Below are 20,380 nucleotides of genomic sequence, written 5' to 3'. Positions count from 1 at the left end.
ACTAATGCTCGTGGCTGAATGGAAGCAAGTCCCCTCAATAATGTTCCAACATCTAGTGGAAAGCCTTCCCAGAAGAGTGGAGGCTGTTATAGCAGCAAAGAGGTGTCATGACGTTGCCTGTTTAAGTACATAAAGCCCACCCCCCTCTCCTTGCCTCCCCCTTTCCTCATTCAACCCATGCTGTGGTCACAGAGAGACGTCGTAAATTCCTGAGAATCTCCTCATGGCCAAACAGTATTAGAGAGAGGGTAAACTTTCAGGACAAAGGGGTTTCTTCCAACTCGCAGAACTTGAGGTACGAACAGATTTCATGTTCCGGAAAAAGTATAAAAGATCGGTGAAGATTCCAGCTATTAACATGTCCATTTGTCACAATGTGGGAAACTCATGGGAGACTGTGTGGCCACATTACCATACCGCTGTTTGTATAATAACCTCAGATGTGAGGTTTACATCTGATTGTTGTATAAAATGAATGAGTGAGTATGATACTGTTTGTATAATTGTGTAATATGATTTTGGACTGTTTAATGAAGAAAAATACAAATCCCTTTTGATTTGAACTAAATCCGAGGACCCGCCCCTGAGCCAGTTGGGTCAGACATCCTGGGACAGCTCCTCTCTGCAATCCTAATAAAAACCCAACTCTGAGAAATTATCAGTAGACCATGTTTTTTCTCCATAGGAGGAGAACGAAGGTTGAATACCATTGCTGAATCTTTAACCATACCACGTGGTTAAACTCTTAGACGAATAAAAACAAGTCTTTGATATTGACTACTAGTCTGCAGCTAGGAATTCGGTATCATTGAACGCGAAGAAAGACAACCGCCGAAACATCCATTCTATAACGAATGTCACTCTGAACTATCTCCTCTAACCAAGACAGAGACGGACGAAACTCCCCACAGAAACTAACTTTTCTCCAGCGATCAAGACGACACACTGAGCGTAAATATATATATATTGATTGCAATTGTTCCCGAATGAGTGAGCGTTCATGTGTAAAGGATTAGCATGGCAATTGTTATAATTATGAACTCTGTAGTGACTTGTTAGTCGACCTTGTTGTTTCCCAATGTCTAACAAGCCGCCATACCGGTTCAGCCCACTACGGCATATCTCTCCTATCATTTCATGTAACCATTTTAAGCTTGTTTGTTTGTTTATGCATTTCTGTGAATTACTTAGTTAGTAATAAATAAATGATTTAAGACAATTGATGTATGGATGACTCATAGTGAAGACTGGGTTCGTGCAGATAACCAACAATTTACGACGTTTGGAATGAGACAACGTGAGGTAAAATAAATAAATCATTAATCAGAAGACTATTGATCAGATATGAAAATATCTGAAAGGTTATATTGGGAAATTCTAACTTTGTAATCTGACTACTTTGCCTGGTGCCCCAAATTCATAGTTAATTAGTTACGTTATTATTTAGTTGACCGCGTAATAACTAATTACAGAGAATCTTTCATAAAAACTATAGGTCTTCAATTTAATGATAGCAAAGACACGACAGAGGGGACCAATTCCATATTAATGCCCATGATTTTGGAATGAAATGTTTGACGAGCAGGTGTCCACATACTTTTGTTCATGTAGTGCAGTTACAGAAATGATGAAGGATCAAATATGGTCCTCCACCGGCTGAAGGAGAAGAAGATCTACTAAAATGAGGATATGTTGCTAATAATCATCTAGTCTAGTGGTCCTGGCACATTGTACATATCTGACTGCTACTAGGATAGTATTCTGTACGAGACGAAACCAAATGCATAAGACAACAAATATTAGTTAAATAAAATAAGTAACAATATATAAAAAACAAGATATTTTGTTTTGGATCAAGGTAGCTAGTCAGCTGACAGCAAAGGTGTGCTAGTGATGACGTGCAGGAGCTTGCAAGGATTTGTGGTCTTGCATGATGTCCATTTTGACACTGATTAGCATTTTCGAATCGGAGAGTAAATTGAGTCGAATATATTGATAATAGTCACCTTGTCCGAAAGATGTACACGGTTATCGAAACGTCACACTAGGGAAATCCTATAGGAAACCCAGACCTTGTTTGAAGAGGTTCTAAAATCCCCTATGGGAAAATGAATGGTGAAAAAAATGACCACTAGGTTTTATGACATGTCCACTGTGGGGCTCTATTGCCAGAGGACATAAGGAACCACTGAAATTCTTATGTAAACTCACTAAATATAAAACACCTATTTTACATAAGCCCATCGCTGCTCTGGGAGCATAGGCCATTGCAAATCGGTCTTCCCCAGCGCATTCCATCCCGGTTTCCCTTGTATCTGCCTCAAGCTCCTGCCTCCAGGTGTTTCTCGTGCACCCCCTTTTCCCTTGTGCGTTCCAGGATAGTATTAGCCTGGTGATGTTGGAGGGGGGCTTTGGAGGATGTGGCTGATCTATCCCCATCTTCTCCTCCAGATCCCATCATCCACTGGAACCTGTCTGGTGCGCTCCTTCATTTTGCTCTGTAAATAAAACCTGCCAGCCATATCCATTAGTAGTACATTTATTGAAAAGATACAACCAATTAGACAGATCTTTCAGTCCAGAAATGTAACAGAAAGCAAATCATTTTTCATGTTTAATAACCTTTTATTTTCATACATTTGAAAATGTGCACAATATTCACTAACCATACTAACCACATTTAAAGACATGGGAATAATGTGTAGGTTTCCATCAACATGAAATCATGGAACAACATTAACAGGATAACTACAGTAACTACAGTTAGAAAACTGGAGGTACATTTAAATGTAAAAAAGAAAGAAAACCTTGCTTCTTTATCTTATTTTACAACTTGTATTCACTTGGTGAGTAATTCAAAATGAATAAAAGGAAAATAAAACATTGTCAGCACCATTTACTTGAGTCTCACCCCATTAACATTCAATCCCATTTAATGGTGCCAGAAGTGGAAAATTAATATTTTTGACTCAATGTTCAAAAGAGTGAGTCAGCCTCAAACATGCTTAAAAATCTTGCAGATTTAACAACAAATCCATCTGCTTTAATTCTGCAGGTACAGTATGGCAAACTGTACAGCTTAGACAACTCCCACCTACACACTTGTGCACCAGAATCCTCAATCATGACACCCTTAGTGAGGCCATTGAATGTCACACCATCCTTCATATACACCCTTTCCAGCAGACAAATAGCGAATAGAAAGGGACCATTGTATTGTAAAATAATTCATGCCAAATAACTGAGAAAATAATCTGCCACTCCTGTGTGGTCAAAACAGATTGCAAGAGTCTTTACTGGGCAATGTCAACTTCACTCTGCCCCCTCTGAACAGAACAGTGAGATGATTGGTCAGTGTCCTCATTGACTTTAAATCGATAGTTCTCTTTCCTTAACCTGATGTTCTGCATACAATACACCTCGCTTGATGTTATTCTGTATAGAAAATTTGATTTAAAACTATTATTTAAATATAAAGTGATAATTTAAAAGTATTTATCGTTGATATCTAGCACTGACCATTGTTTTCCTGTAGAAATGCTCAAGAAGTCCAGTAAAAACATACACTTGTGACTTAAGTCCTCTGTCCCGTTTGCAATCAAAATATAGCATATGAGGTAAATACGTCAACTGTTATAAATTGTGCATGACCATTGCTCATTTCTATGGTATGATTTGAGGGGTATGGGCGCTCATGCTACAAATGTATTTCGCACTGAAAATGTTTTTCATGAATAGATACATTGTTCCTTAGTACAAACTTGATTCAGACCACTGGTTAGGAAACACCATTACCCAAATTGCAACTGTCCAGGATGGAGCACAAAGCAGGTTTGAGAATTCCAATTGGAACCAACAAAACAAGAGCCAGGCTCATAGCAAGGCCATTTTTCTCCAACATTTTTATTTGTAGCACTTCAGGCACACATCAAACATACTGACTTGTTTCCTATTCAATGTGTCCTGCACTGAGGGGAAGTTTCAGTGGAAGTTCAGAGTTTGTGCTGGTAAGGATGTGATGTAAGAGCTGGATGAGACATTAAGCCGATGGGTTTCTGTGGGGTTGATTGTTGATCTCAGTGATGGGCCTGAAGGTTCATTGTGGTGATGGTTCCACCTGGGGGTGGAGGTGGGGCGTCTGGGGATGTACGGCTCATGGCCTGGGGGGGAATGGAGACGCGTCTCTGGTGGCCTGGAAGTCCTATTTGTGGGGCTGGGAGAGTGGGCTCAGGAGGGGGTGGTAGAGGAGCTGGTATCAGGGAGGGTGCTGGGCTGCTGGTCCTGGGGCGAGCTGTCTGCCTGGCGCAGGGCAATGACCGCCGCTGAGTACTTGCACTTGGGAGAGCCGCACTCACAGCTAAAGTGCTTCCCCTTGATGTCCCAGAAATGGTCGCCGTAGTCAAACCTGAGAGAGGAGGGTTGGGTCAAAAAGAACGAGTTAGATTAATCTAGAATCAAGCTACCTAATCTTGATTTTAGGGAGAACAAAGGCATTGTCTAAGAATTGATGAAAGGCTTAAACATAGAATGACAAACTTAAATATACATGCAGTGTAATAACTTCCAAAGACTGGTAATAACATAACCTTTTGTCAAGTAAAGCCTATAATATGACCCTTACCCTAGCTCTTCCCCAGCCTTGATGGTCTCACAGGCGAAGAACGCAATATGGGGGAAGCGCAAGTCCTGGTGTGTCGTGAAAACACGGCAGGGGAACAGGTTCGGCTCGCACATGTGGTTAATGAACCGGCTGATGTTGCCATAGAAACGGGCATCGATACAGTACACGTCACCCTCCTGCGACCAGAGAAACACAAATGGATCATAATGAAAAAAGCATGTTCTGCATCATCTGCAGTGGTAATTCTTCACGGGCAGAGATATCAAACAGATCAAGACAGAGGAGATGATTGTGGACTACAGGAAAAAGAGGACCAATCATGCCCCCATTCTCATCGACGGGGCTGCAGTGGAGCAGGTCCACATCACCAACAAACTAACATGGTCAAGTACACCATGACAGTCGTGAAGCGGGCACGATAAAACCTATTCCTCAGGAGACTGAAAAGATTTGGCTGGGTCCTCAGATCCTCAAAAGATTATACAGCTGCAACATCGAGAGCATCCTGACTGGTTGCATCACTGCCAGGTCACTGCAAGGCACTAAAGAGGGTAGTGCGTACGGCCCAGTACATCACTGGAGTCAAGCTTCCTGCCATCCAGGACCTCTATACCAGGCGGTGTCAGAGGAAGGTCCCCCAAAAATTGTCAAAGACTCCAGACACCCTAGTCATAAACTGTTCTCTCTGCTACCGCACGGACGGCAAGCGGTACCGGAGGACCAAGTCTAGGTCCAAGAGTCTTCTAAACAGCTCTCTGTTGTCATCTATGCCTAGTCACTTTTAATTAACTCTACCTACATGCACATACTACCTCAACTAACCAGTGTCCCCGCACATTGACTCTGTACTTGCACCCCCCTGTATATGTTATTTTTTACTGCTGCTCTTTAATTACTTGTTAGTTTAGCTCTTATTATTATCCGTATTTTTTTAAACTGCACTGTTGGTTAGGGGCTCGTAAGTAAGCATTTCACTGTAAGGTCTACATCTGTTGTATTCGGCGCATGTGACTAATAACATTTGATTCGAATAGCACAAAGTAAGACAATCGTAGAATAGCAGAGTGTTTTTAGAAACAAGTCCAGGAAAGGCCTCGAGACAAGAATACAATGAATTTATCACTGGGTAACAGATTGAAATCTGCCTGCAAAGCACAGCAGATCCCACTGCAATTACAGTGGTCCAAGTTGAGATACCTAGTTACATTTTGGATTTGTCCTAAAGTTATCCAGCAAGATTTGATGACATTCATGAGCACTGATCCCTACCTTGCTGTCTAGGTTGAACAGGTAGGAGTCGTTTTCCCTGACATCTGCCTCTGCGTCAGAGATGATCTCCCCCACGTACCTGTGGACAGGAAGTGAGGTCAGGGACCCATCAACCCCACACATAGCAATGCAGCACCATGCACAGATGACATTGAATGGGAAATCATCTAAGAACTTGAAGGTGCGGTAAAACTACGCATTGTGAAAGGGGTATGTCTAGGACTCACTCGCACACAAAGGTTCCCTGGGGAATTTCCTGCAGTGTCCGCACCCCCCAGCCCATACGACTGGTCCGGAACAGCTGGAGCCGGACCCTGAAAAGAAAAACTCCTTTAGTATGGATGTACTAACAGCACATTCAACTCGCAAACACATTATCCCGACATGCATTTTGGGATGTCAGATGCATTACAACTTCCAAATGAGTGGTTGCTGTTTGACTGAAATACATTTATTCTGATCTAGATGTTATCATCAATAGGGTTGAGGAGTGTTGGCTTGGTTGTAAAAATATGGTTGAATGTAGAGACAGGAAAATGGAGGTACCTCAGTCCATTCTGCACCACGCGGTTCTTGCAGGTTCTCCAGCAGGAGCAGGCGTGGTTGCACTCGAAGATGAGGGGCGGTTCCTCACGACAGAACTCCGGGAGCAGACGACCATCCTGAGAAAAGTCATGGAACAGACATGACGATCATAGGAGACCAGCAACTTTGTCAACAATAGTGATACTGAAGTGTTGGGTCTTACCTTGTCATACCAACAGCGCAGGCTAAGCTGGCCACACATGCAGCTGCTTGAGGAGCAGTCGTCTTTACACACACAGTACTGTGGATCGCAGAGAGAAAGATGGTAATTTCATCTTTCAGGTCATCAAGTATGATCAACTATAGGATGGTCTATTCTAGGAGTCTCCAACCTTTTCTAGAATGAGAGCTACTTTTTTTAAATGAAGCATGTGGAGCGCTACAATTTTTTCCCTAGCTTTCAAACAGGCACATTCTTCTCTTCTCCTCTGCAACTCTTCCCCGGGGTCTTAATGAACAAGAGTTCTGTCAATATACCTGGTAAAATAATGGTTCATAAACAACTCCAAGGGGGGCCCTATAAAATCAGATTGTTCCCCTAAATTATGTTATAAGGTATTTTTCTTAGTTTAATATTTTAGTTTTTCCATTCTTAAAATTACCATTGTTCATAAAGAAACAACGAAATTGGATGTTGAGTTCATGTCAATGCTTAAATCACATCAGAAGATAATTTATTTTAGATGAAAACACATTGAGTGCAATTCCCCTTTAATTGTGCCTTTGGCCCTTTAAATTGCGCATCTAGTGAGGAATGTGCCGATCTAGCGATGGTGCTGTACTCATTTCATGGCAAAGTTCACAAATGATATACGTTTCACAGGTAAGCCTACTTTGCAGTTAACTTTTAATTGAGAAGGTTTTGTGGAAAGTATTTCTGTCAACCCACAAAAAGGTTATCACATAAACTAGCTACACATAGTGATAGACAAACACGTGCACCACACAGACAGACAGGCAAGTGCTGGAAATTAAATTGGCAGATATTGTGTTAGGTTTGGCTTTTTAAGCCAATAGTGGCTAACTAGGGATGGGATAATGTTGCGTTGATTAGATAGTAGCTGGGAGCTTGTGGTGTGGATATTTGTTTATGACAGTTTGCTGTGGAAAATGTGGAAAACTGCATGTACTTTCAGAATTGTTTGGCGAGCTACTCATATGGGCTGCGAGCTGCTGGAGACCCCTGGTCTATCCAGTCCCATGACCCACCTGTAAGTGTGTGATGTTCTTGTCTATGTTCATGGGGGAGGTGACACAGTTGTCTGGGACATATTTGTAGTTGTCCGGACAGGGCTCACTGTCCACTGAGTTGACACAGGGGACTGGAACTCCCTCATACCCCCGGGCTATGTCTCTGTGGTGAAAGATGTACTGGTCAGCAAAAGGTTGGAGGCTCAGGTCCCAGTGAATATTATATTATACTTGACAATCGGTCAAAAAGAGGTAGCCACAAGTAGAGAGGAAAGGGTAGAAAAGGGTACCATGCGTGATCAGAGACAGAGCATCAGAAAGATAAACGTGTGAGAGAAATGCATGAAAGTTTGAGAGACGGCGATGGAGGAATTCTACCTGTTAAGGACCTTCTCCCCCTGGGTGCTGCTCCTGGCCTCCTTCACCCTCCTGTTAGTCTGCAGGGTGAGCCAGACCCTGGAACTGTGGCTGCAGCAGTCTGGCGGCGTCTCCCCCTCACGGTTCTTTAGGTTGCCATCCGCCCCGCGAGACAGAAAGAGCCTGAGGGGCCACAGATCATAGCCTTCAACACCATCACTTAACTGTACTAGATGGAATAGTCCTGATGTGGCTACAGCCTCGGTTATAATAATGGAGGCTACAGCCACAGCAGTGCTGTAGATGGAGATTCTATTACTTATTGCCGAATCACCAGAGTCATTTCCCCTCAACCTCCACTCACGTGACACATTCGAGCCTGTTCTCCCGTGCAGCGATGTGCAGGGGGGAGTCTCCGTGGATGTTGACAGCATGGAGGTCACACTTGGACTCTAGGAGGAGCTCAGCAATCTCCACACTGCCAGAGAAGGCCGCCCAGTGGAGACAGATGTTCTCCTCCTACAAACAAACAGTCAGCAAATTCACGACAAAGTCATAGACGACAACAAAGTCAGACAAAAAAAACTCAAGATTGAGCAAAGTAGTTGAAACAAAAAGAGTTTGGCTTGTGTGAGGTCATGAAGACCCTCGGTTAACCATAGTTACTGACCTTGTCCCTGATGTTGATGTCGGCCCCTTTATTGAGCAGCATCTTCACCTGCTCTAGGTGCTTATACTCTGTTGCCCAAATCATAGCCGTCCAACCGCCATCGTCCTAGAGAGAGTAACACATCACAGCTTTAACAACGGGCCCCTATAGCATGGGATTGCTTCAATGTCCTGGATATAACGACGAGCGATGTCACTAACCTTCTCCGAGAGATATTATAAGAGGTTGAGGAAGATGTATTACCACAAGGACAAAGACTGCCATGACATCGTTCCTGCCATAATGGATCAATACCTGCAGCAAGGCCAAGCACTTCAAATAGAGACATCAAATACCATACTCAGGTTTTTAAACTCTGCAGTACCACAGTCTTATGGCCTCAGAGTGCCTTTGATGGTGGCACTCAAAAGAACGAAGGATATCTCCTTTTGAAATGCTGGAGCATCCTTGCCACACATCCTTGTGTGAGATCAGATACATTTTTGAGGCAGAGAAACATCTGTTTTAGAGATGGCCAGAATAGGAGGTCAACGACAACTAGCTATACACAAACAAATTGGCTTTCACGTCGGCAGGGTAGCCAATGGGGTTGTAATCCTAACTAATGCATGCTGAGAAAGAACGGATCATTCCACAGCAGTTGCAATGTAAGAGGAAACCATTAGGAGCCCATGTGGAGCAGCACGCCCACTGAGAGGAGTCAGGCCCCTACGGAAAGGCTACTAGTGAGGGCACAACACAAACACAGGCCAGAGCAAAACAAGAACTGAATTAACATGAAAGCACTCCTGGTTCTGATTGACTTCAGTGGTACAACCAACACAAGCCATGCAAAGCTGTAATCATCTTGAGGGACTAAACATTGTGCAGAATTACAGCTATGCTCACCAAGTTTGTGTTTCACTGGCTTATGAATGAAAAAAGCAGAACTCACCTGACAGTTGATGTCTATGAGTCCTGTGGAGAGGAGATGCTCCACGATGTTATAATGGCCAATCTTAGCAGCTAGGTGGAGACAAGTGAACCCCTCCACATCCTGGAGAACAGAAGTGAGTCCAACACACATTGCTGCTGTCATAAGATTCATACCACTGTAATACAACACAACCCTCTACATAGCCTACTAACAGGGCTTGCATGCTATCAAAACACTATTACCAAAGCCTAAGACAAGAATGGCACATGAGTTACATACAGCACCATGACATCCACTGCCCCCGTGGAAATATAGACTAATGAAGTCTCCCCGGAGAATGAGGTATGCGTGTCGTTGTGGTGTTAGAGAGGGTGTGTGAACCCACCTTGTGGCTGGCAATGGCTCCTGCCCTGAGTAGGTAACAGACCGCCTCCAGGTGGTTGTTCTCACAGGCCTCCATCAGGGGCGTGCGCTGGTCCTCATCGCAGATGTCCAGGTTAGCACCAGACTGGTAGGGAGGGAGGGAAACAACTAGATCAATCTACTCTGATCCACTCAATACTATCGAAATTGATCCGTGATAAGATTTTGATGACTGTCCAATTAAAATGATCCACTATGAAGAGGTCAACACGTGTGCAACGTAATAGCCTGGCGAGTCAACCGATGCCGTGGAACTCATGCTGGAAAGCTTTATCTCGATGCATGTCCGTGTAATGCAGCGTCTACCCCTTCCCTCATCCACTCCCGGTGGGAACCATAGCCAAGCCTCACCTGAACCAGCAGGTGACAGATCTCCTGGTGGCCTGCCTCAGATGCTACATGGAGGGGGGTGCGTCTGCTCTGGCTCTCCATCTTAAAGTTAGGGTCTACCCCATCCACTGGTGAACAGGCATACAGAGGGACATTTGTTATTCACAGAAACCTGACCAGATAAGGACGTTTATACATTGTTTACTATCTTAGTTAAAAAAATCTCCCTCACCCAACATGAGCAAGACCTTCTGTATTTCTCCCTGTTTAGCAGAGATAAACAGCTGCTTGGGGTGAAACCGCAGCTTCTTGGGCCTGATGCAGGACACATGGAAGAAGTCAGTCACAGGAACACACCTTCACAATAACAGGAAAATATTGATAGAAAACAGAAATAATTTAACATGTGCATGAACATGTCACACAGGAAGGTAGTTGAGGAACCCTCAACGTTCTCTTACTGTGCCTTCAGAAAGTATTCAGACCCCTTGACTTTTTCCACTTTACACCCTTGCCCTAAAATTGATTACATTGTTTTTTTCCCTCATCAATCTACACACACAATACCCCATAATGAAAAACTGAAATATTACATTTACATAAGTATTTTGTTGAGTGTGTACTTTGTTGAAGCACCTTTGGCAGTGATTACAGCCTTGAGTCTTCTTGGGTATGAAGCTACAAGCTTAGCACACCTGTATTTGAGAGTTTATCCAATTCTTCTCTGCAGATCCTCTCAAGCTCTGTCAGGTTGGATGGGGAAGGTCACTGCACAGCTGTTTTTAGGTCTCTCCAGAGATGTTAGATCGAGTTCAAGTCCGGGCTCTTTGTCCTGTTGGAAGGTGAACCTCACCCCAGTCTGAGGTCCTGAGCGCTGTGGAGCAGGTTTTCATCAAGGATCTCTCTGTACTTTGCTCCGTTCATCTTTCCCTCGATCCTGACTAGTCTCCCAGTCCCTGCCGCTGAAAAACATCCCCATAGCATGATGCTGCCACCACTCTGCTTCACCATAGGGATGGTGCCAGGTTTCCTCCAGATGTAACATTTAGCATTCAGGCCAAAGAATCTTGGTTTCATTAGGCCAGAGAATCTTGTTTCTCATGCTGTGTCCTTTAGGTGCCATTTGGCAAACTGCAAGCAGGCTGTCATGTGCATTTTACTGAGGAGCGGCTTCCATCTGGCCACTCTACCATAAAGGTCTGATTGGTGGAGTGCTGCAGAGATGGTTGTCCTTCTGGAAGGTTCTCCCATCTCCGCAGAGAAACTCTGGAGCTCTGTCAGTGTGACAGCCGATTGCTCAGTTTGCCCGTGCGGCCAGCTCTAGGAAGAGCCTTGGTGGTTCCAAACTTCTTCCATTTAAGATTGATGGAAGCCACTGTGTTCTTGGGGACCTTCAATGCTGCAGAAATGTTTTGGTACCCTTCCCAGATCTGTGCCTCGACACAATCCTGGAGCTCTACGGACAATTCCTTCAACCTCACGGCTTGGTTTTTGCTCCTCTGACATGCACTGTCAACTGTGGGACATTATATAGACAGGTGTGTGCCTTTCCAAATCATGTCCAATCAATTGAATTTACCACAGGTGGACTCCAATCAAGTTGTAGAAACATCTCAAGGATGATCAGTGGAAACAGGATGCATCTGAGCTAAATTTCAAGTCTCATAGCAAAGGATTTGAATACTTACAGTACTAGTCAAAAGTTTGGACTTTTGGGTTTTTCTTTATTTTAACTATTTTCTACATTGTAGAATAATAGTGAAGATATCAAAACTATGAAATAGCACATATGGAATCATGTAGTAACCAAAAAAGTGGTAAACAAATAAAAATATATGTTATATTTGAGATTCTACAAAGTGGCCACCCTTTGCCTTCATGACAGCTTTGCACACTCTTGGCATTCTCTCAACCAGCTTGAAGTCTTCCCCCACTATTTCTCACATAATAATTTTTTTAAGACAAAAAGTTCCCACCTTGTCTAGAGTCATTTGTTTTGTCGACATTTGGGAAGTTCACTGACAAATGTGCCGTTTCCATCAGGTGGGTCGTGCCATTTTTTATCCGGCATCGACTACTCGCATAAAAAGGTCGGATCAAAACCTTGTTAGTAACACTAAAAGTGGTTAAGAGTGTGAGAGGAGACTGGTGAGGGGGTGGTAGTGAGAGAGTGAAATACTAATCAGGACAATCAAACAATTGCATAGTAGAGCAGCACTTTTTAACCTCTCTAACCCTAAGTCTTTGTAGAATGTCTTACTTCTCTGTGTCCAGTGCCAGCAGGATGCTCTCCAAGGTCTCTTTAGGGGCGGCGCCCACTCCTATGCCCATCCCCATGCCCACAGCAGGAGGCAGAACTCCGGGTCTGGAGCCCCCAGGGAAAGAGGTGTCCAGTGTGTGCTCGGGTGGGATGGAGAGAGAGCTGTCTGCTCGGCCACCAAGATCACCTCCCACAGAGAAACAGAATGGACTGGAACACACACAGAAGGGTGATAAATGTTGAAAAAACCAGACTGAAAGGAATACATAATATGAGGAAACGATGTATTGATGAAAACGTGTGATTCGGCTCCTTTCTTTACCTGCTATTGACTGTAATGGAAGCCCCCCCCACCCATTATTCCCAACAGTGCTGTGAACCTACCCTCCAGTTGTGGTGTCTGCCCTGCCCTCCGCGGTCCTGGGCGTGGCAGGGTCCTGTGCAGCACGTGTGGCGGGAACGGTGGAGGTTGTGTCAGCCTTGGCGATGGTTACCTCCTTGGCCTTGCTCGCCTCCTCCCCACAGTGTGGACAGAAGGTCTGGCCCTTCAGTACCGAGGCACAGGCCCGGTGGAAACGGTGGGAGATGTTGATGTCCGGTTGGCACTCCATGAAGGTACCCTACAACCCAAACATACACAGCCAGGTCAGTGTGTCCGCCGTTGAAAAATCCCAGCGTTTTAACGTTTTGGAAGGCCATAATAACAGAATATATAAAGGCCTTGGCTAGTTCAGTGTTTAAATTCCCCCCCCCCCCCTAACCACTATAATTAGGACCAAGAGCTTTTCCTGGCTTACTAGAAGACCCTTTCCACTCAGAAATATATGTAGTGTTTGCCCATTCCCACTCCAGGGAGGTCCCAGTACTCACGGCTCTGCAGAAGAAGCCACAGCCGGGGCAGCACTGGTGCTTGACCATGCCGGCCCGGTGGTCCTCACACAGCACCAGCAGCTGCACAGAATTTGAGGGACGCATCATCTCATGCTTTAGAACCGCACTCTGACACCGGCTCAGCTGTGAGGAGAAGGAAAGAGGTACGTATGAGTGAGAAACAAAAGCTGAAAAGGGAGAAAGGGGTGGATAATCAGGACGAAGCCAAAGACATAGGGAGAGAATATGATAAGTGGACATAGGGAATGGGATACGTGCAAAAATATGATGAGGCCTAGCATCAAGGCTCACCTGTCGGTCGACGCTCTCCGTGGCCATGCACTTCCTGTCGGCCAGCGTGAGGATCTCCCGACTCTTGGGCGTCTCCATGCGACAGCTGCAGAGGGGCAGCTCCTGCACCATATCTGGCTCCACACTTCCCATAGCCCCAGAAACTCCTGCACAGAGGACCATCCACTCAGCTCATCCGACAGATGTCAATATGACCCTTACTAGACAAAGGTTTAATGCGCTTTCCAAGAGTTCATAGAGATTCATTTATAAAGATACGCACTGCAAGAGCTACAATAGTGGTACAGTTCTAGACTCTTATCAGATTTTGTATTTCTATGACAGACATCACCACCAGGGGGCACTCAGTGCTGCTCTCATGAGTCATCTGAACCTGTCAGGGAGGACAGAGGCCTTGCTTCATAAAACCAAGACCATTTCGGAGTCTTCAGAAACTTTAAAAAGTAGTCTACGGATGGGAAAATCTCAGAGAGGAATTATCTTACCAACAGGCAGTTCAGTTCACAACTACACCCCTTTCCTCTTATTCCCCCATCACCTACTCCTCTGTGGCCTCACTCACCTGTGTGCAGTGAGGAGAGCAGCTTCTCCTGGGCTGTGAGGTTGAGTAAGTGGAGGGGAACCTCTGTGTACTCCTTATTGAGGCCTGCCTGGCCCTGGGGCTGGGGTCCTGTGCCTGGAAAGGGATGTAGAGTTAGCTAGCACAAGGAGCAGAAAGTCAAAGGTAGGAGATCTCTTCAGATGTTTCCATAATGTTCCTCATAAGGCAGAGTGGTGGGTTACTGTACCAGGGAGTCCCTCAATCTTGGGCTTAGGCTTCCTTTTCCGTTTCCTGGATGGCCGGAGCCAGGCGTTGTCTCCCTTTACTTTCTTTTTCAATCTCTTCTTCACGCTGGATTCCGAGCTCTGTGTGTAAGCAGATCATTTGAGAGATGTATTCTCTCCAATGACAATCAATGTACCCCTCCTCAGTCTGATGGTGAAACAGCATGACTGAGGACAAGATTGTGCTTTGATAATGTGTGGGTTTACAAAAACACTCACTTATGTCGTTCTAATCAACGGACTCAAAGAAGGGAAAATAGTTGTGTAATCTTACCAAGTCAGACTCGTTCTCCTCTTCTTCCTCTTCAGCTGATTCCTCAGAGTCTGGCTCCTCTCCCTGAACCGACAAGTATCACACAATGTCAAAAAGGTTTGGCCATTTGCAAAATGATTTAATTGCATTTACTACCTTAACTTGTGGTTCTAAACCTGTGATATCTATGAATGTAATAGAAGCATCATTTTATCAAGGTTCTCAACTGGGGTGCACACAGACAAACTAAGATTTCAACCTGAAGGGCAAGGTATGATGTTCGACTCTTCTCCTGGCCCGTGGGAACACCTTCCTCTCCACCCTGCTCCTCCTCTTCCTCCCATTCCTCTCCATCTTCCAAATCTTCCTCCTCTGACTCATTCTCCATCCTTTCCCCGTTGACGTGTGCTACCTCTTTAGGCTGGGGGGGAGCAGAGAAATATTACAACATGATGCAGACAGCCAAATATCCAAATTCTAATACATTTCCTCCCAATTTCCATTCAATTCTAATACAGTTAAGATAGTCTATGGAGGAGAGATGAAACCTGTGTGCTTTGAGTTGATTGTTGAAGTTGACTAAACATCTCCACCACTGTCAGCTGCCTCAGCACTTTGGTTTTCTTCCTGGGGACCAGACTGTATGTTCCCATCTTCCTTTTCTTCTTCCTCGATGCCAACGCTGCTGGAAAAGAGCAACCACTTGAGCTCAAGAAGCCATGAACCTCTTACGCTACATCACAGTACACACAGCTTTTATTCATACTCCTCTGGCTTTTGCAGCCTTGAAATAAGTAGATAGCCTCCAGTAAGCAAAGTACTGCCATTATATTTTTGTTGTGTGTGCTATTTGCCTTGTACCCTCTCCCCTCTACTGTAGGCCTCAGTGCTGTATCTCTGACCTGTCTGGGACTTGGCTGTGGCTGCAGCCGGCACGTCGTTTTGGCTCTGAGGTAGCTGGTTCAGGGAGGGGGATGTCTTCTCCTCCTCTGGTCCATTCTGACTCTCCTCGTCTGCACCGTTTGGTTCTGTTAATGCCATGTTTAGAAGCTACAACGATAAAGAAAATATTAGTGAATCAAAAGGCAGCTATGCTTCATATTTTAATAGAATTTCACTCATGTGTCTCACTCAAATACCTGAACCATTCATCGACTCTCTCTTTACTAGGCTAATACTAGCTACCTTTAGTGTCTGGTTGGACGCTGGCCTGGACATGGTCTTGCGTGCTCGGTGTATGGCGATGGACAGTGGAGAGGGGGCGGGGGAGTCGCTAGGGGACGTGCCATTTTTAGTCTCTGAGTCTGAGCCCCCCTGTCCCGACGGGGAGCCGGCCTGGTGGTTGTCAGTTCTTAGTGCACCAGGACTTTGGGCATGCCCTGCTGCGGAGGACAGGAAGGTTGTGGTGGTGTGTCCCACCATTGTGGTCCCGGAGGGCAACCAGCTAGTCCTGTGTGGGGCAGCCACCAAGCCTGTCCCCGTTGTAGACCCCCCCTCCTGCTGCTGCTTGCTGAGGATGTATCCATTACTCCCGGTGACGGAACCGTGAGGTGGGTCGGTCTCCAACATCCCATTCTCTGTGACCACCTGAGACTTGTTGCCCTGGGAGACCAGGGGGGTGGGGCACTGCTGTCCGTTCCCCACCTCTGTGCCCTCATAGGTTCCGTTTAGCTCCGCCTCTGCTCCGGGGGAGGATCCCAGTCTGGAAGCTACCTCCTCGTTTCTCAATGTGTCTGGAACAGTAGATATCAGTCAGTCTCACAGTATGGTCTTATGTTAGGCTAGCTCAAGAGACAAATACTAGGAGTAAACCTTACCATGTTTAGCTGTAATGGCTATAAAGATGAACTCACCTACTTCCTCCTCTCGGTCCCCAGGTGATTCCATCCCCTCCTCCATGGACTCCCCTTTACCCAATCTGCCTTCGGCCAGACCTGTGGGCTGACAGCACACACACACACAAACTGCTAACTCCATGCCCAGCATCAAGAACACAGCTATATGGTCAGAGAATTTCATATAGCCTACAAAAGCGTGCTGGACAATTAACAGCCTTGCTACGCCAAATACAGGCCTACTCTGTTTAGAGAGGTTTCAGACCAACAGAATGCACTCATAAACCTAAGTATGTCCATAATTTCACTAGATTTTTAAGCTTGAAGTAGTATGTGAAGTTTATGATCCCCATGGCTGAAATAGCCTGCAGCTCTGTGTGGCTATAACAGACACAGAACAGAACTCTTATGAACAACACTACAAAAGCCTAATGGGTTGTTCCACCTGAAAAAAGTACAAGCATTATTTTGTTGAAATTAAATTTTCTCTGAGAAATTAAGCTAATTGACTGACCCAAATTGTCCATTTTCATTTATAGGACTCATATAATGTTCAATAAATATAGTACCTAACATCTGATTTGGACTAAACTTATTCCGAACAATGAATAAAACATGAGGAATAAAAAAACTAAAATGTCCAAAAGCCACCCACGGACTCCACACCAAGCCCACCAATGGCCAGTAGTAGTATGACGCTGTGGCTTGGTGTATTGTTTATTCATACTATGTAATGTATTCTTAGTGAATATGGTGATGTCCCCCCTGTTCAGAGAAATTAGCCCAGCTTGCATTTTCCCCATAAGTGTGTAAGTACCATGTTTTGCCAGCTAGATGTCACTGTTCCTGCCACATTATTTTATCAAATTTTCTGGTCTTGCGTTTATTAAATGGATAACAACATTTTCTCTGCAACTTTCGGTAGAAAACCAATAACTTTTGCTCATGATGAAAATAAATATTGTGGTCATCCTCACAAGTCAAGCCGGTCCTCCATGAAAGCAATTCAGTGTGTCCTTTTCTTAGGCTTAATCTGTGTCTGGGAAACAGCCCATGTGTGTAGTTTATTCCCTTCAATAAAAGTCTGGATTAGTTAGACCATTCCTGGTGCACAAGCAAACCATTAGGCTACAGCAGTTCTAATGGTTTCAATGTTCTTCAAATGGTAAATGTCCCAAACACACACACAGTGTATAGTGATTTGCAATGGGTTGGGTTTAATGGTAAATGTCACCAATCACATGACAGAGATGTTTGCTAATAATTTTATTGAAAAACACAATTACCATGCAATGGTTAATAATTGTATTATTTTATTAGGGTTCTCACATTTTAGTCCCTAGTAAATTTTTCAACCCCCAAAAATTTCAATGAACAGAAATGTCAGTAACTTAAAAATAAATAAAAAAAAGAATTGACTGATGTCGGTTCAATTATTTGAATTCCATTTAGTTCCGTGAGCACAACGCGCAGTTTCTCTAGAAACAAATCAGATCAAGCCCAAACTGTGGGATGTAGTAGGGAGTTGTAGTGTCCAACAGGCCAACATTCTACATAGTTTAGCACAGAACAGATTGTAATTAACAACAATGACCATAATCCATTGCGCGCCTACTTGTCCTGTGTGTGGCGCAGACACGGAGAGAAGAGATGGAAGACGTGCGATGGAGGGGGATAGAGAGCAGCTGCTTCGCGAGGGGACACACAGACACACACATACATTGTTTTGTCTATTGTTTGTATTATTTTTTTAGTCCTATTGTTTATATATCATTGTATTTTAAATGTGACTGTCCTTGTCTATCAGTGTATCAGTGTTTTGTTACTTGTCATACTTTGTGTTTAATTGTGGACCCCAGGAAGAGTAACTGCTGCTTCTGCATTGGGGATCCAAATAAACAAATACCTGAAAACACAATATTTAAGTGATTGATACTTGGTATTCAGCAGTCACAAAAGTAGGCCTACTAAAATAGTGATTTTGTTTGACCGGATAGGCAGGAGATCTAGAGATGACTTGGAAAGAAATAAAATAATAAAACAAATGTAATATACAAAACTATTTTATTAAAGTACAGTACTGTGATTAAATGGGACTTTTATTAATTGACTGAAGCTGTGTTACAGCATTCAAACCACATAATCCATAGCACATTTAATGTTATTTTATTTTTTAAATACATTTTTAAATAATCGAACCGGGGAGGACATCACCAAATTCACAGAGAATACATGACATAGTATGACTAAACTCCAAGCAGCAGCTTCATACTACTGGTCAAACAGAGAACTGATATTGTATATTGGCCATTGGGGTGGCCTTGATGTAGGGAGGTCCATGGGCTTCTCACCATTTATTTGGATTCCTCACATCTTAAATCATTGTAAAGAAAAGGTTTGGTCCAAATCGGATGTTGGGTACTATATTTATTGAATATTATTTTAATTATATGAATTGAAATAGCCAATTTGGGTGCAATCAATTAGCTTCAAATTGAAAGAATTTCAGAACAATCTGAGATGATGGGTGTCATGGCTTGCTGAAATGACATGGAACAACCCCAATGACAGACACTGGTTGGACAGACACGGTACAAAAGACACCTTCACTATGGGAAATTCCCCATGTGGGATCCAGGACCACCACACTACAGATGACTCATTCTTTAACACACCGAGGCCAAACAGGAAGACAGGCCAGGTGCTCTGCCCCCTCTCTCTGGCCCTCTGTCTTCAGGCCCTCACTGTCACTGACTACGCTCTGCTGACATGCTAGGCTGAAGGCCCAGTTCTGGCCGCTGCTCAGTAAGGAGCTCTGCAATAGGAATGGAATCAAACGGTGTCTCCTCTCCTCCTCCAGAGAGCTGCCTACTGAAAGGTTTTACCTCCAACATCTCAAACCTCCAGAGAAAGCTCCTCACACTCAACCAACTGTCAGCATACTTCAAAGAATCAAATAGAATGGGTTCTCAATCACATTGTAACAGTGTAGCACAAGGCCAAATTACTCAGGTTAACACCAGAACCACAGATCAACTATGATGATTATGGTGAAGACCTATGCAGGGACAAGAAACAATCCATAATATGTTCTTGTTTGCCTTGCCTTATTCTGTCTCATCTTCACTCATGTACCCGGCCCATGTCTTTCAATACTAGCTGCTAATGCAATCTTCCTTCGGCAGCACCAGACAAAAACAAACAAAGGATAAAGACAGCAGACACCATGAACCAGACCAGGGAAAAGAACAGAACAGATACATCAGACAGAAGACAAAGAGGACACATGCAGTTATACCAGGGTATCCACCTTTTCAAACCGACAGGTTTTCCTGTATTTCTGTTTCTGTTACAGAACGTCTGAAAAGCTCAGAAGAGGAAGCAGGTCAGAGGGATCCGCAATGGGAGGACATTCACCATCTTCCCCTTCCCCCCTGACGACCAAGGCCCATCGCAAAAGCTCTCACTACCAATTGGAAGCCCCATCAGACACCTGCCTCTAAAGCCACCACAAAATGTCTGCCTAATGTGGCTCTAACAACAAAATATGCCCTTCTCTCAGTCTCCACCAGGGGAACCATTACACAGACAGTCTTATGTGGGCTAAGAGTGGGTAGGTTGTGCAGTGCTTTGGTATTAGAGGATATAGCCTAGCATTAGACT

At 44.3% G+C, this 20,380-nt stretch overlaps 1 protein-coding gene across 3 annotated transcripts in view; it reads right to left on the bottom strand.

Moving 5' to 3' along the window:
• Nucleotides 1–2,601: 2,601 nt before the first annotated feature.
• LOC129863845 (histone-lysine N-methyltransferase EHMT1-like) overlaps nt 2,602–20,380 on the bottom strand; it is a 28,393-nt gene continuing 10,614 nt past the window's right edge. For all 3 annotated transcript variants that reach the window (XM_055936172.1, XM_055936170.1, XM_055936171.1), the window contains exons 2-27: nt 16,736–16,823; nt 16,068–16,615; nt 15,785–15,932; nt 15,431–15,567; nt 15,142–15,303; nt 14,904–14,966; nt 14,593–14,710; nt 14,367–14,480; nt 13,805–13,950; nt 13,493–13,636; nt 13,007–13,242; nt 12,623–12,832; nt 10,595–10,677; nt 10,384–10,490; nt 9,995–10,117; nt 9,628–9,729; nt 8,694–8,798; nt 8,388–8,542; nt 8,045–8,206; nt 7,685–7,829; nt 6,639–6,716; nt 6,437–6,552; nt 6,118–6,204; nt 5,891–5,969; nt 4,622–4,797; nt 2,602–4,405 (exon numbers count right to left, since the gene is read on the bottom strand). In XM_055936172.1, coding sequence (XP_055792147.1) covers nt 4,228–4,405; nt 4,622–4,797; nt 5,891–5,969; nt 6,118–6,204; nt 6,437–6,552; nt 6,639–6,716; nt 7,685–7,829; nt 8,045–8,206; nt 8,388–8,542; nt 8,694–8,798; nt 9,628–9,729; nt 9,995–10,117; nt 10,384–10,490; nt 10,595–10,677; nt 12,623–12,832; nt 13,007–13,242; nt 13,493–13,636; nt 13,805–13,950; nt 14,367–14,480; nt 14,593–14,710; nt 14,904–14,966; nt 15,142–15,303; nt 15,431–15,567; nt 15,785–15,932; nt 16,068–16,615; nt 16,736–16,823 — 3,810 coding nt within the window. In that variant the 3' untranslated portion in view covers nt 2,602–4,227. The remainder of the gene's footprint in view (nt 4,406–4,621; nt 4,798–5,890; nt 5,970–6,117; nt 6,205–6,436; nt 6,553–6,638; nt 6,717–7,684; nt 7,830–8,044; nt 8,207–8,387; nt 8,543–8,693; nt 8,799–9,627; nt 9,730–9,994; nt 10,118–10,383; nt 10,491–10,594; nt 10,678–12,622; nt 12,833–13,006; nt 13,243–13,492; nt 13,637–13,804; nt 13,951–14,366; nt 14,481–14,592; nt 14,711–14,903; nt 14,967–15,141; nt 15,304–15,430; nt 15,568–15,784; nt 15,933–16,067; nt 16,616–16,735; nt 16,824–20,380) is intronic.

This window comes from Salvelinus fontinalis, chromosome 10, assembly GCF_029448725.1.
Source record: "Salvelinus fontinalis isolate EN_2023a chromosome 10, ASM2944872v1, whole genome shotgun sequence".
Taxonomy (NCBI): domain Eukaryota; kingdom Metazoa; phylum Chordata; class Actinopteri; order Salmoniformes; family Salmonidae; genus Salvelinus; species Salvelinus fontinalis.
The sequence above is the reverse complement of the archived record's forward strand: the minus strand, read 5'-3'. Positions and strand labels throughout refer to the sequence as shown.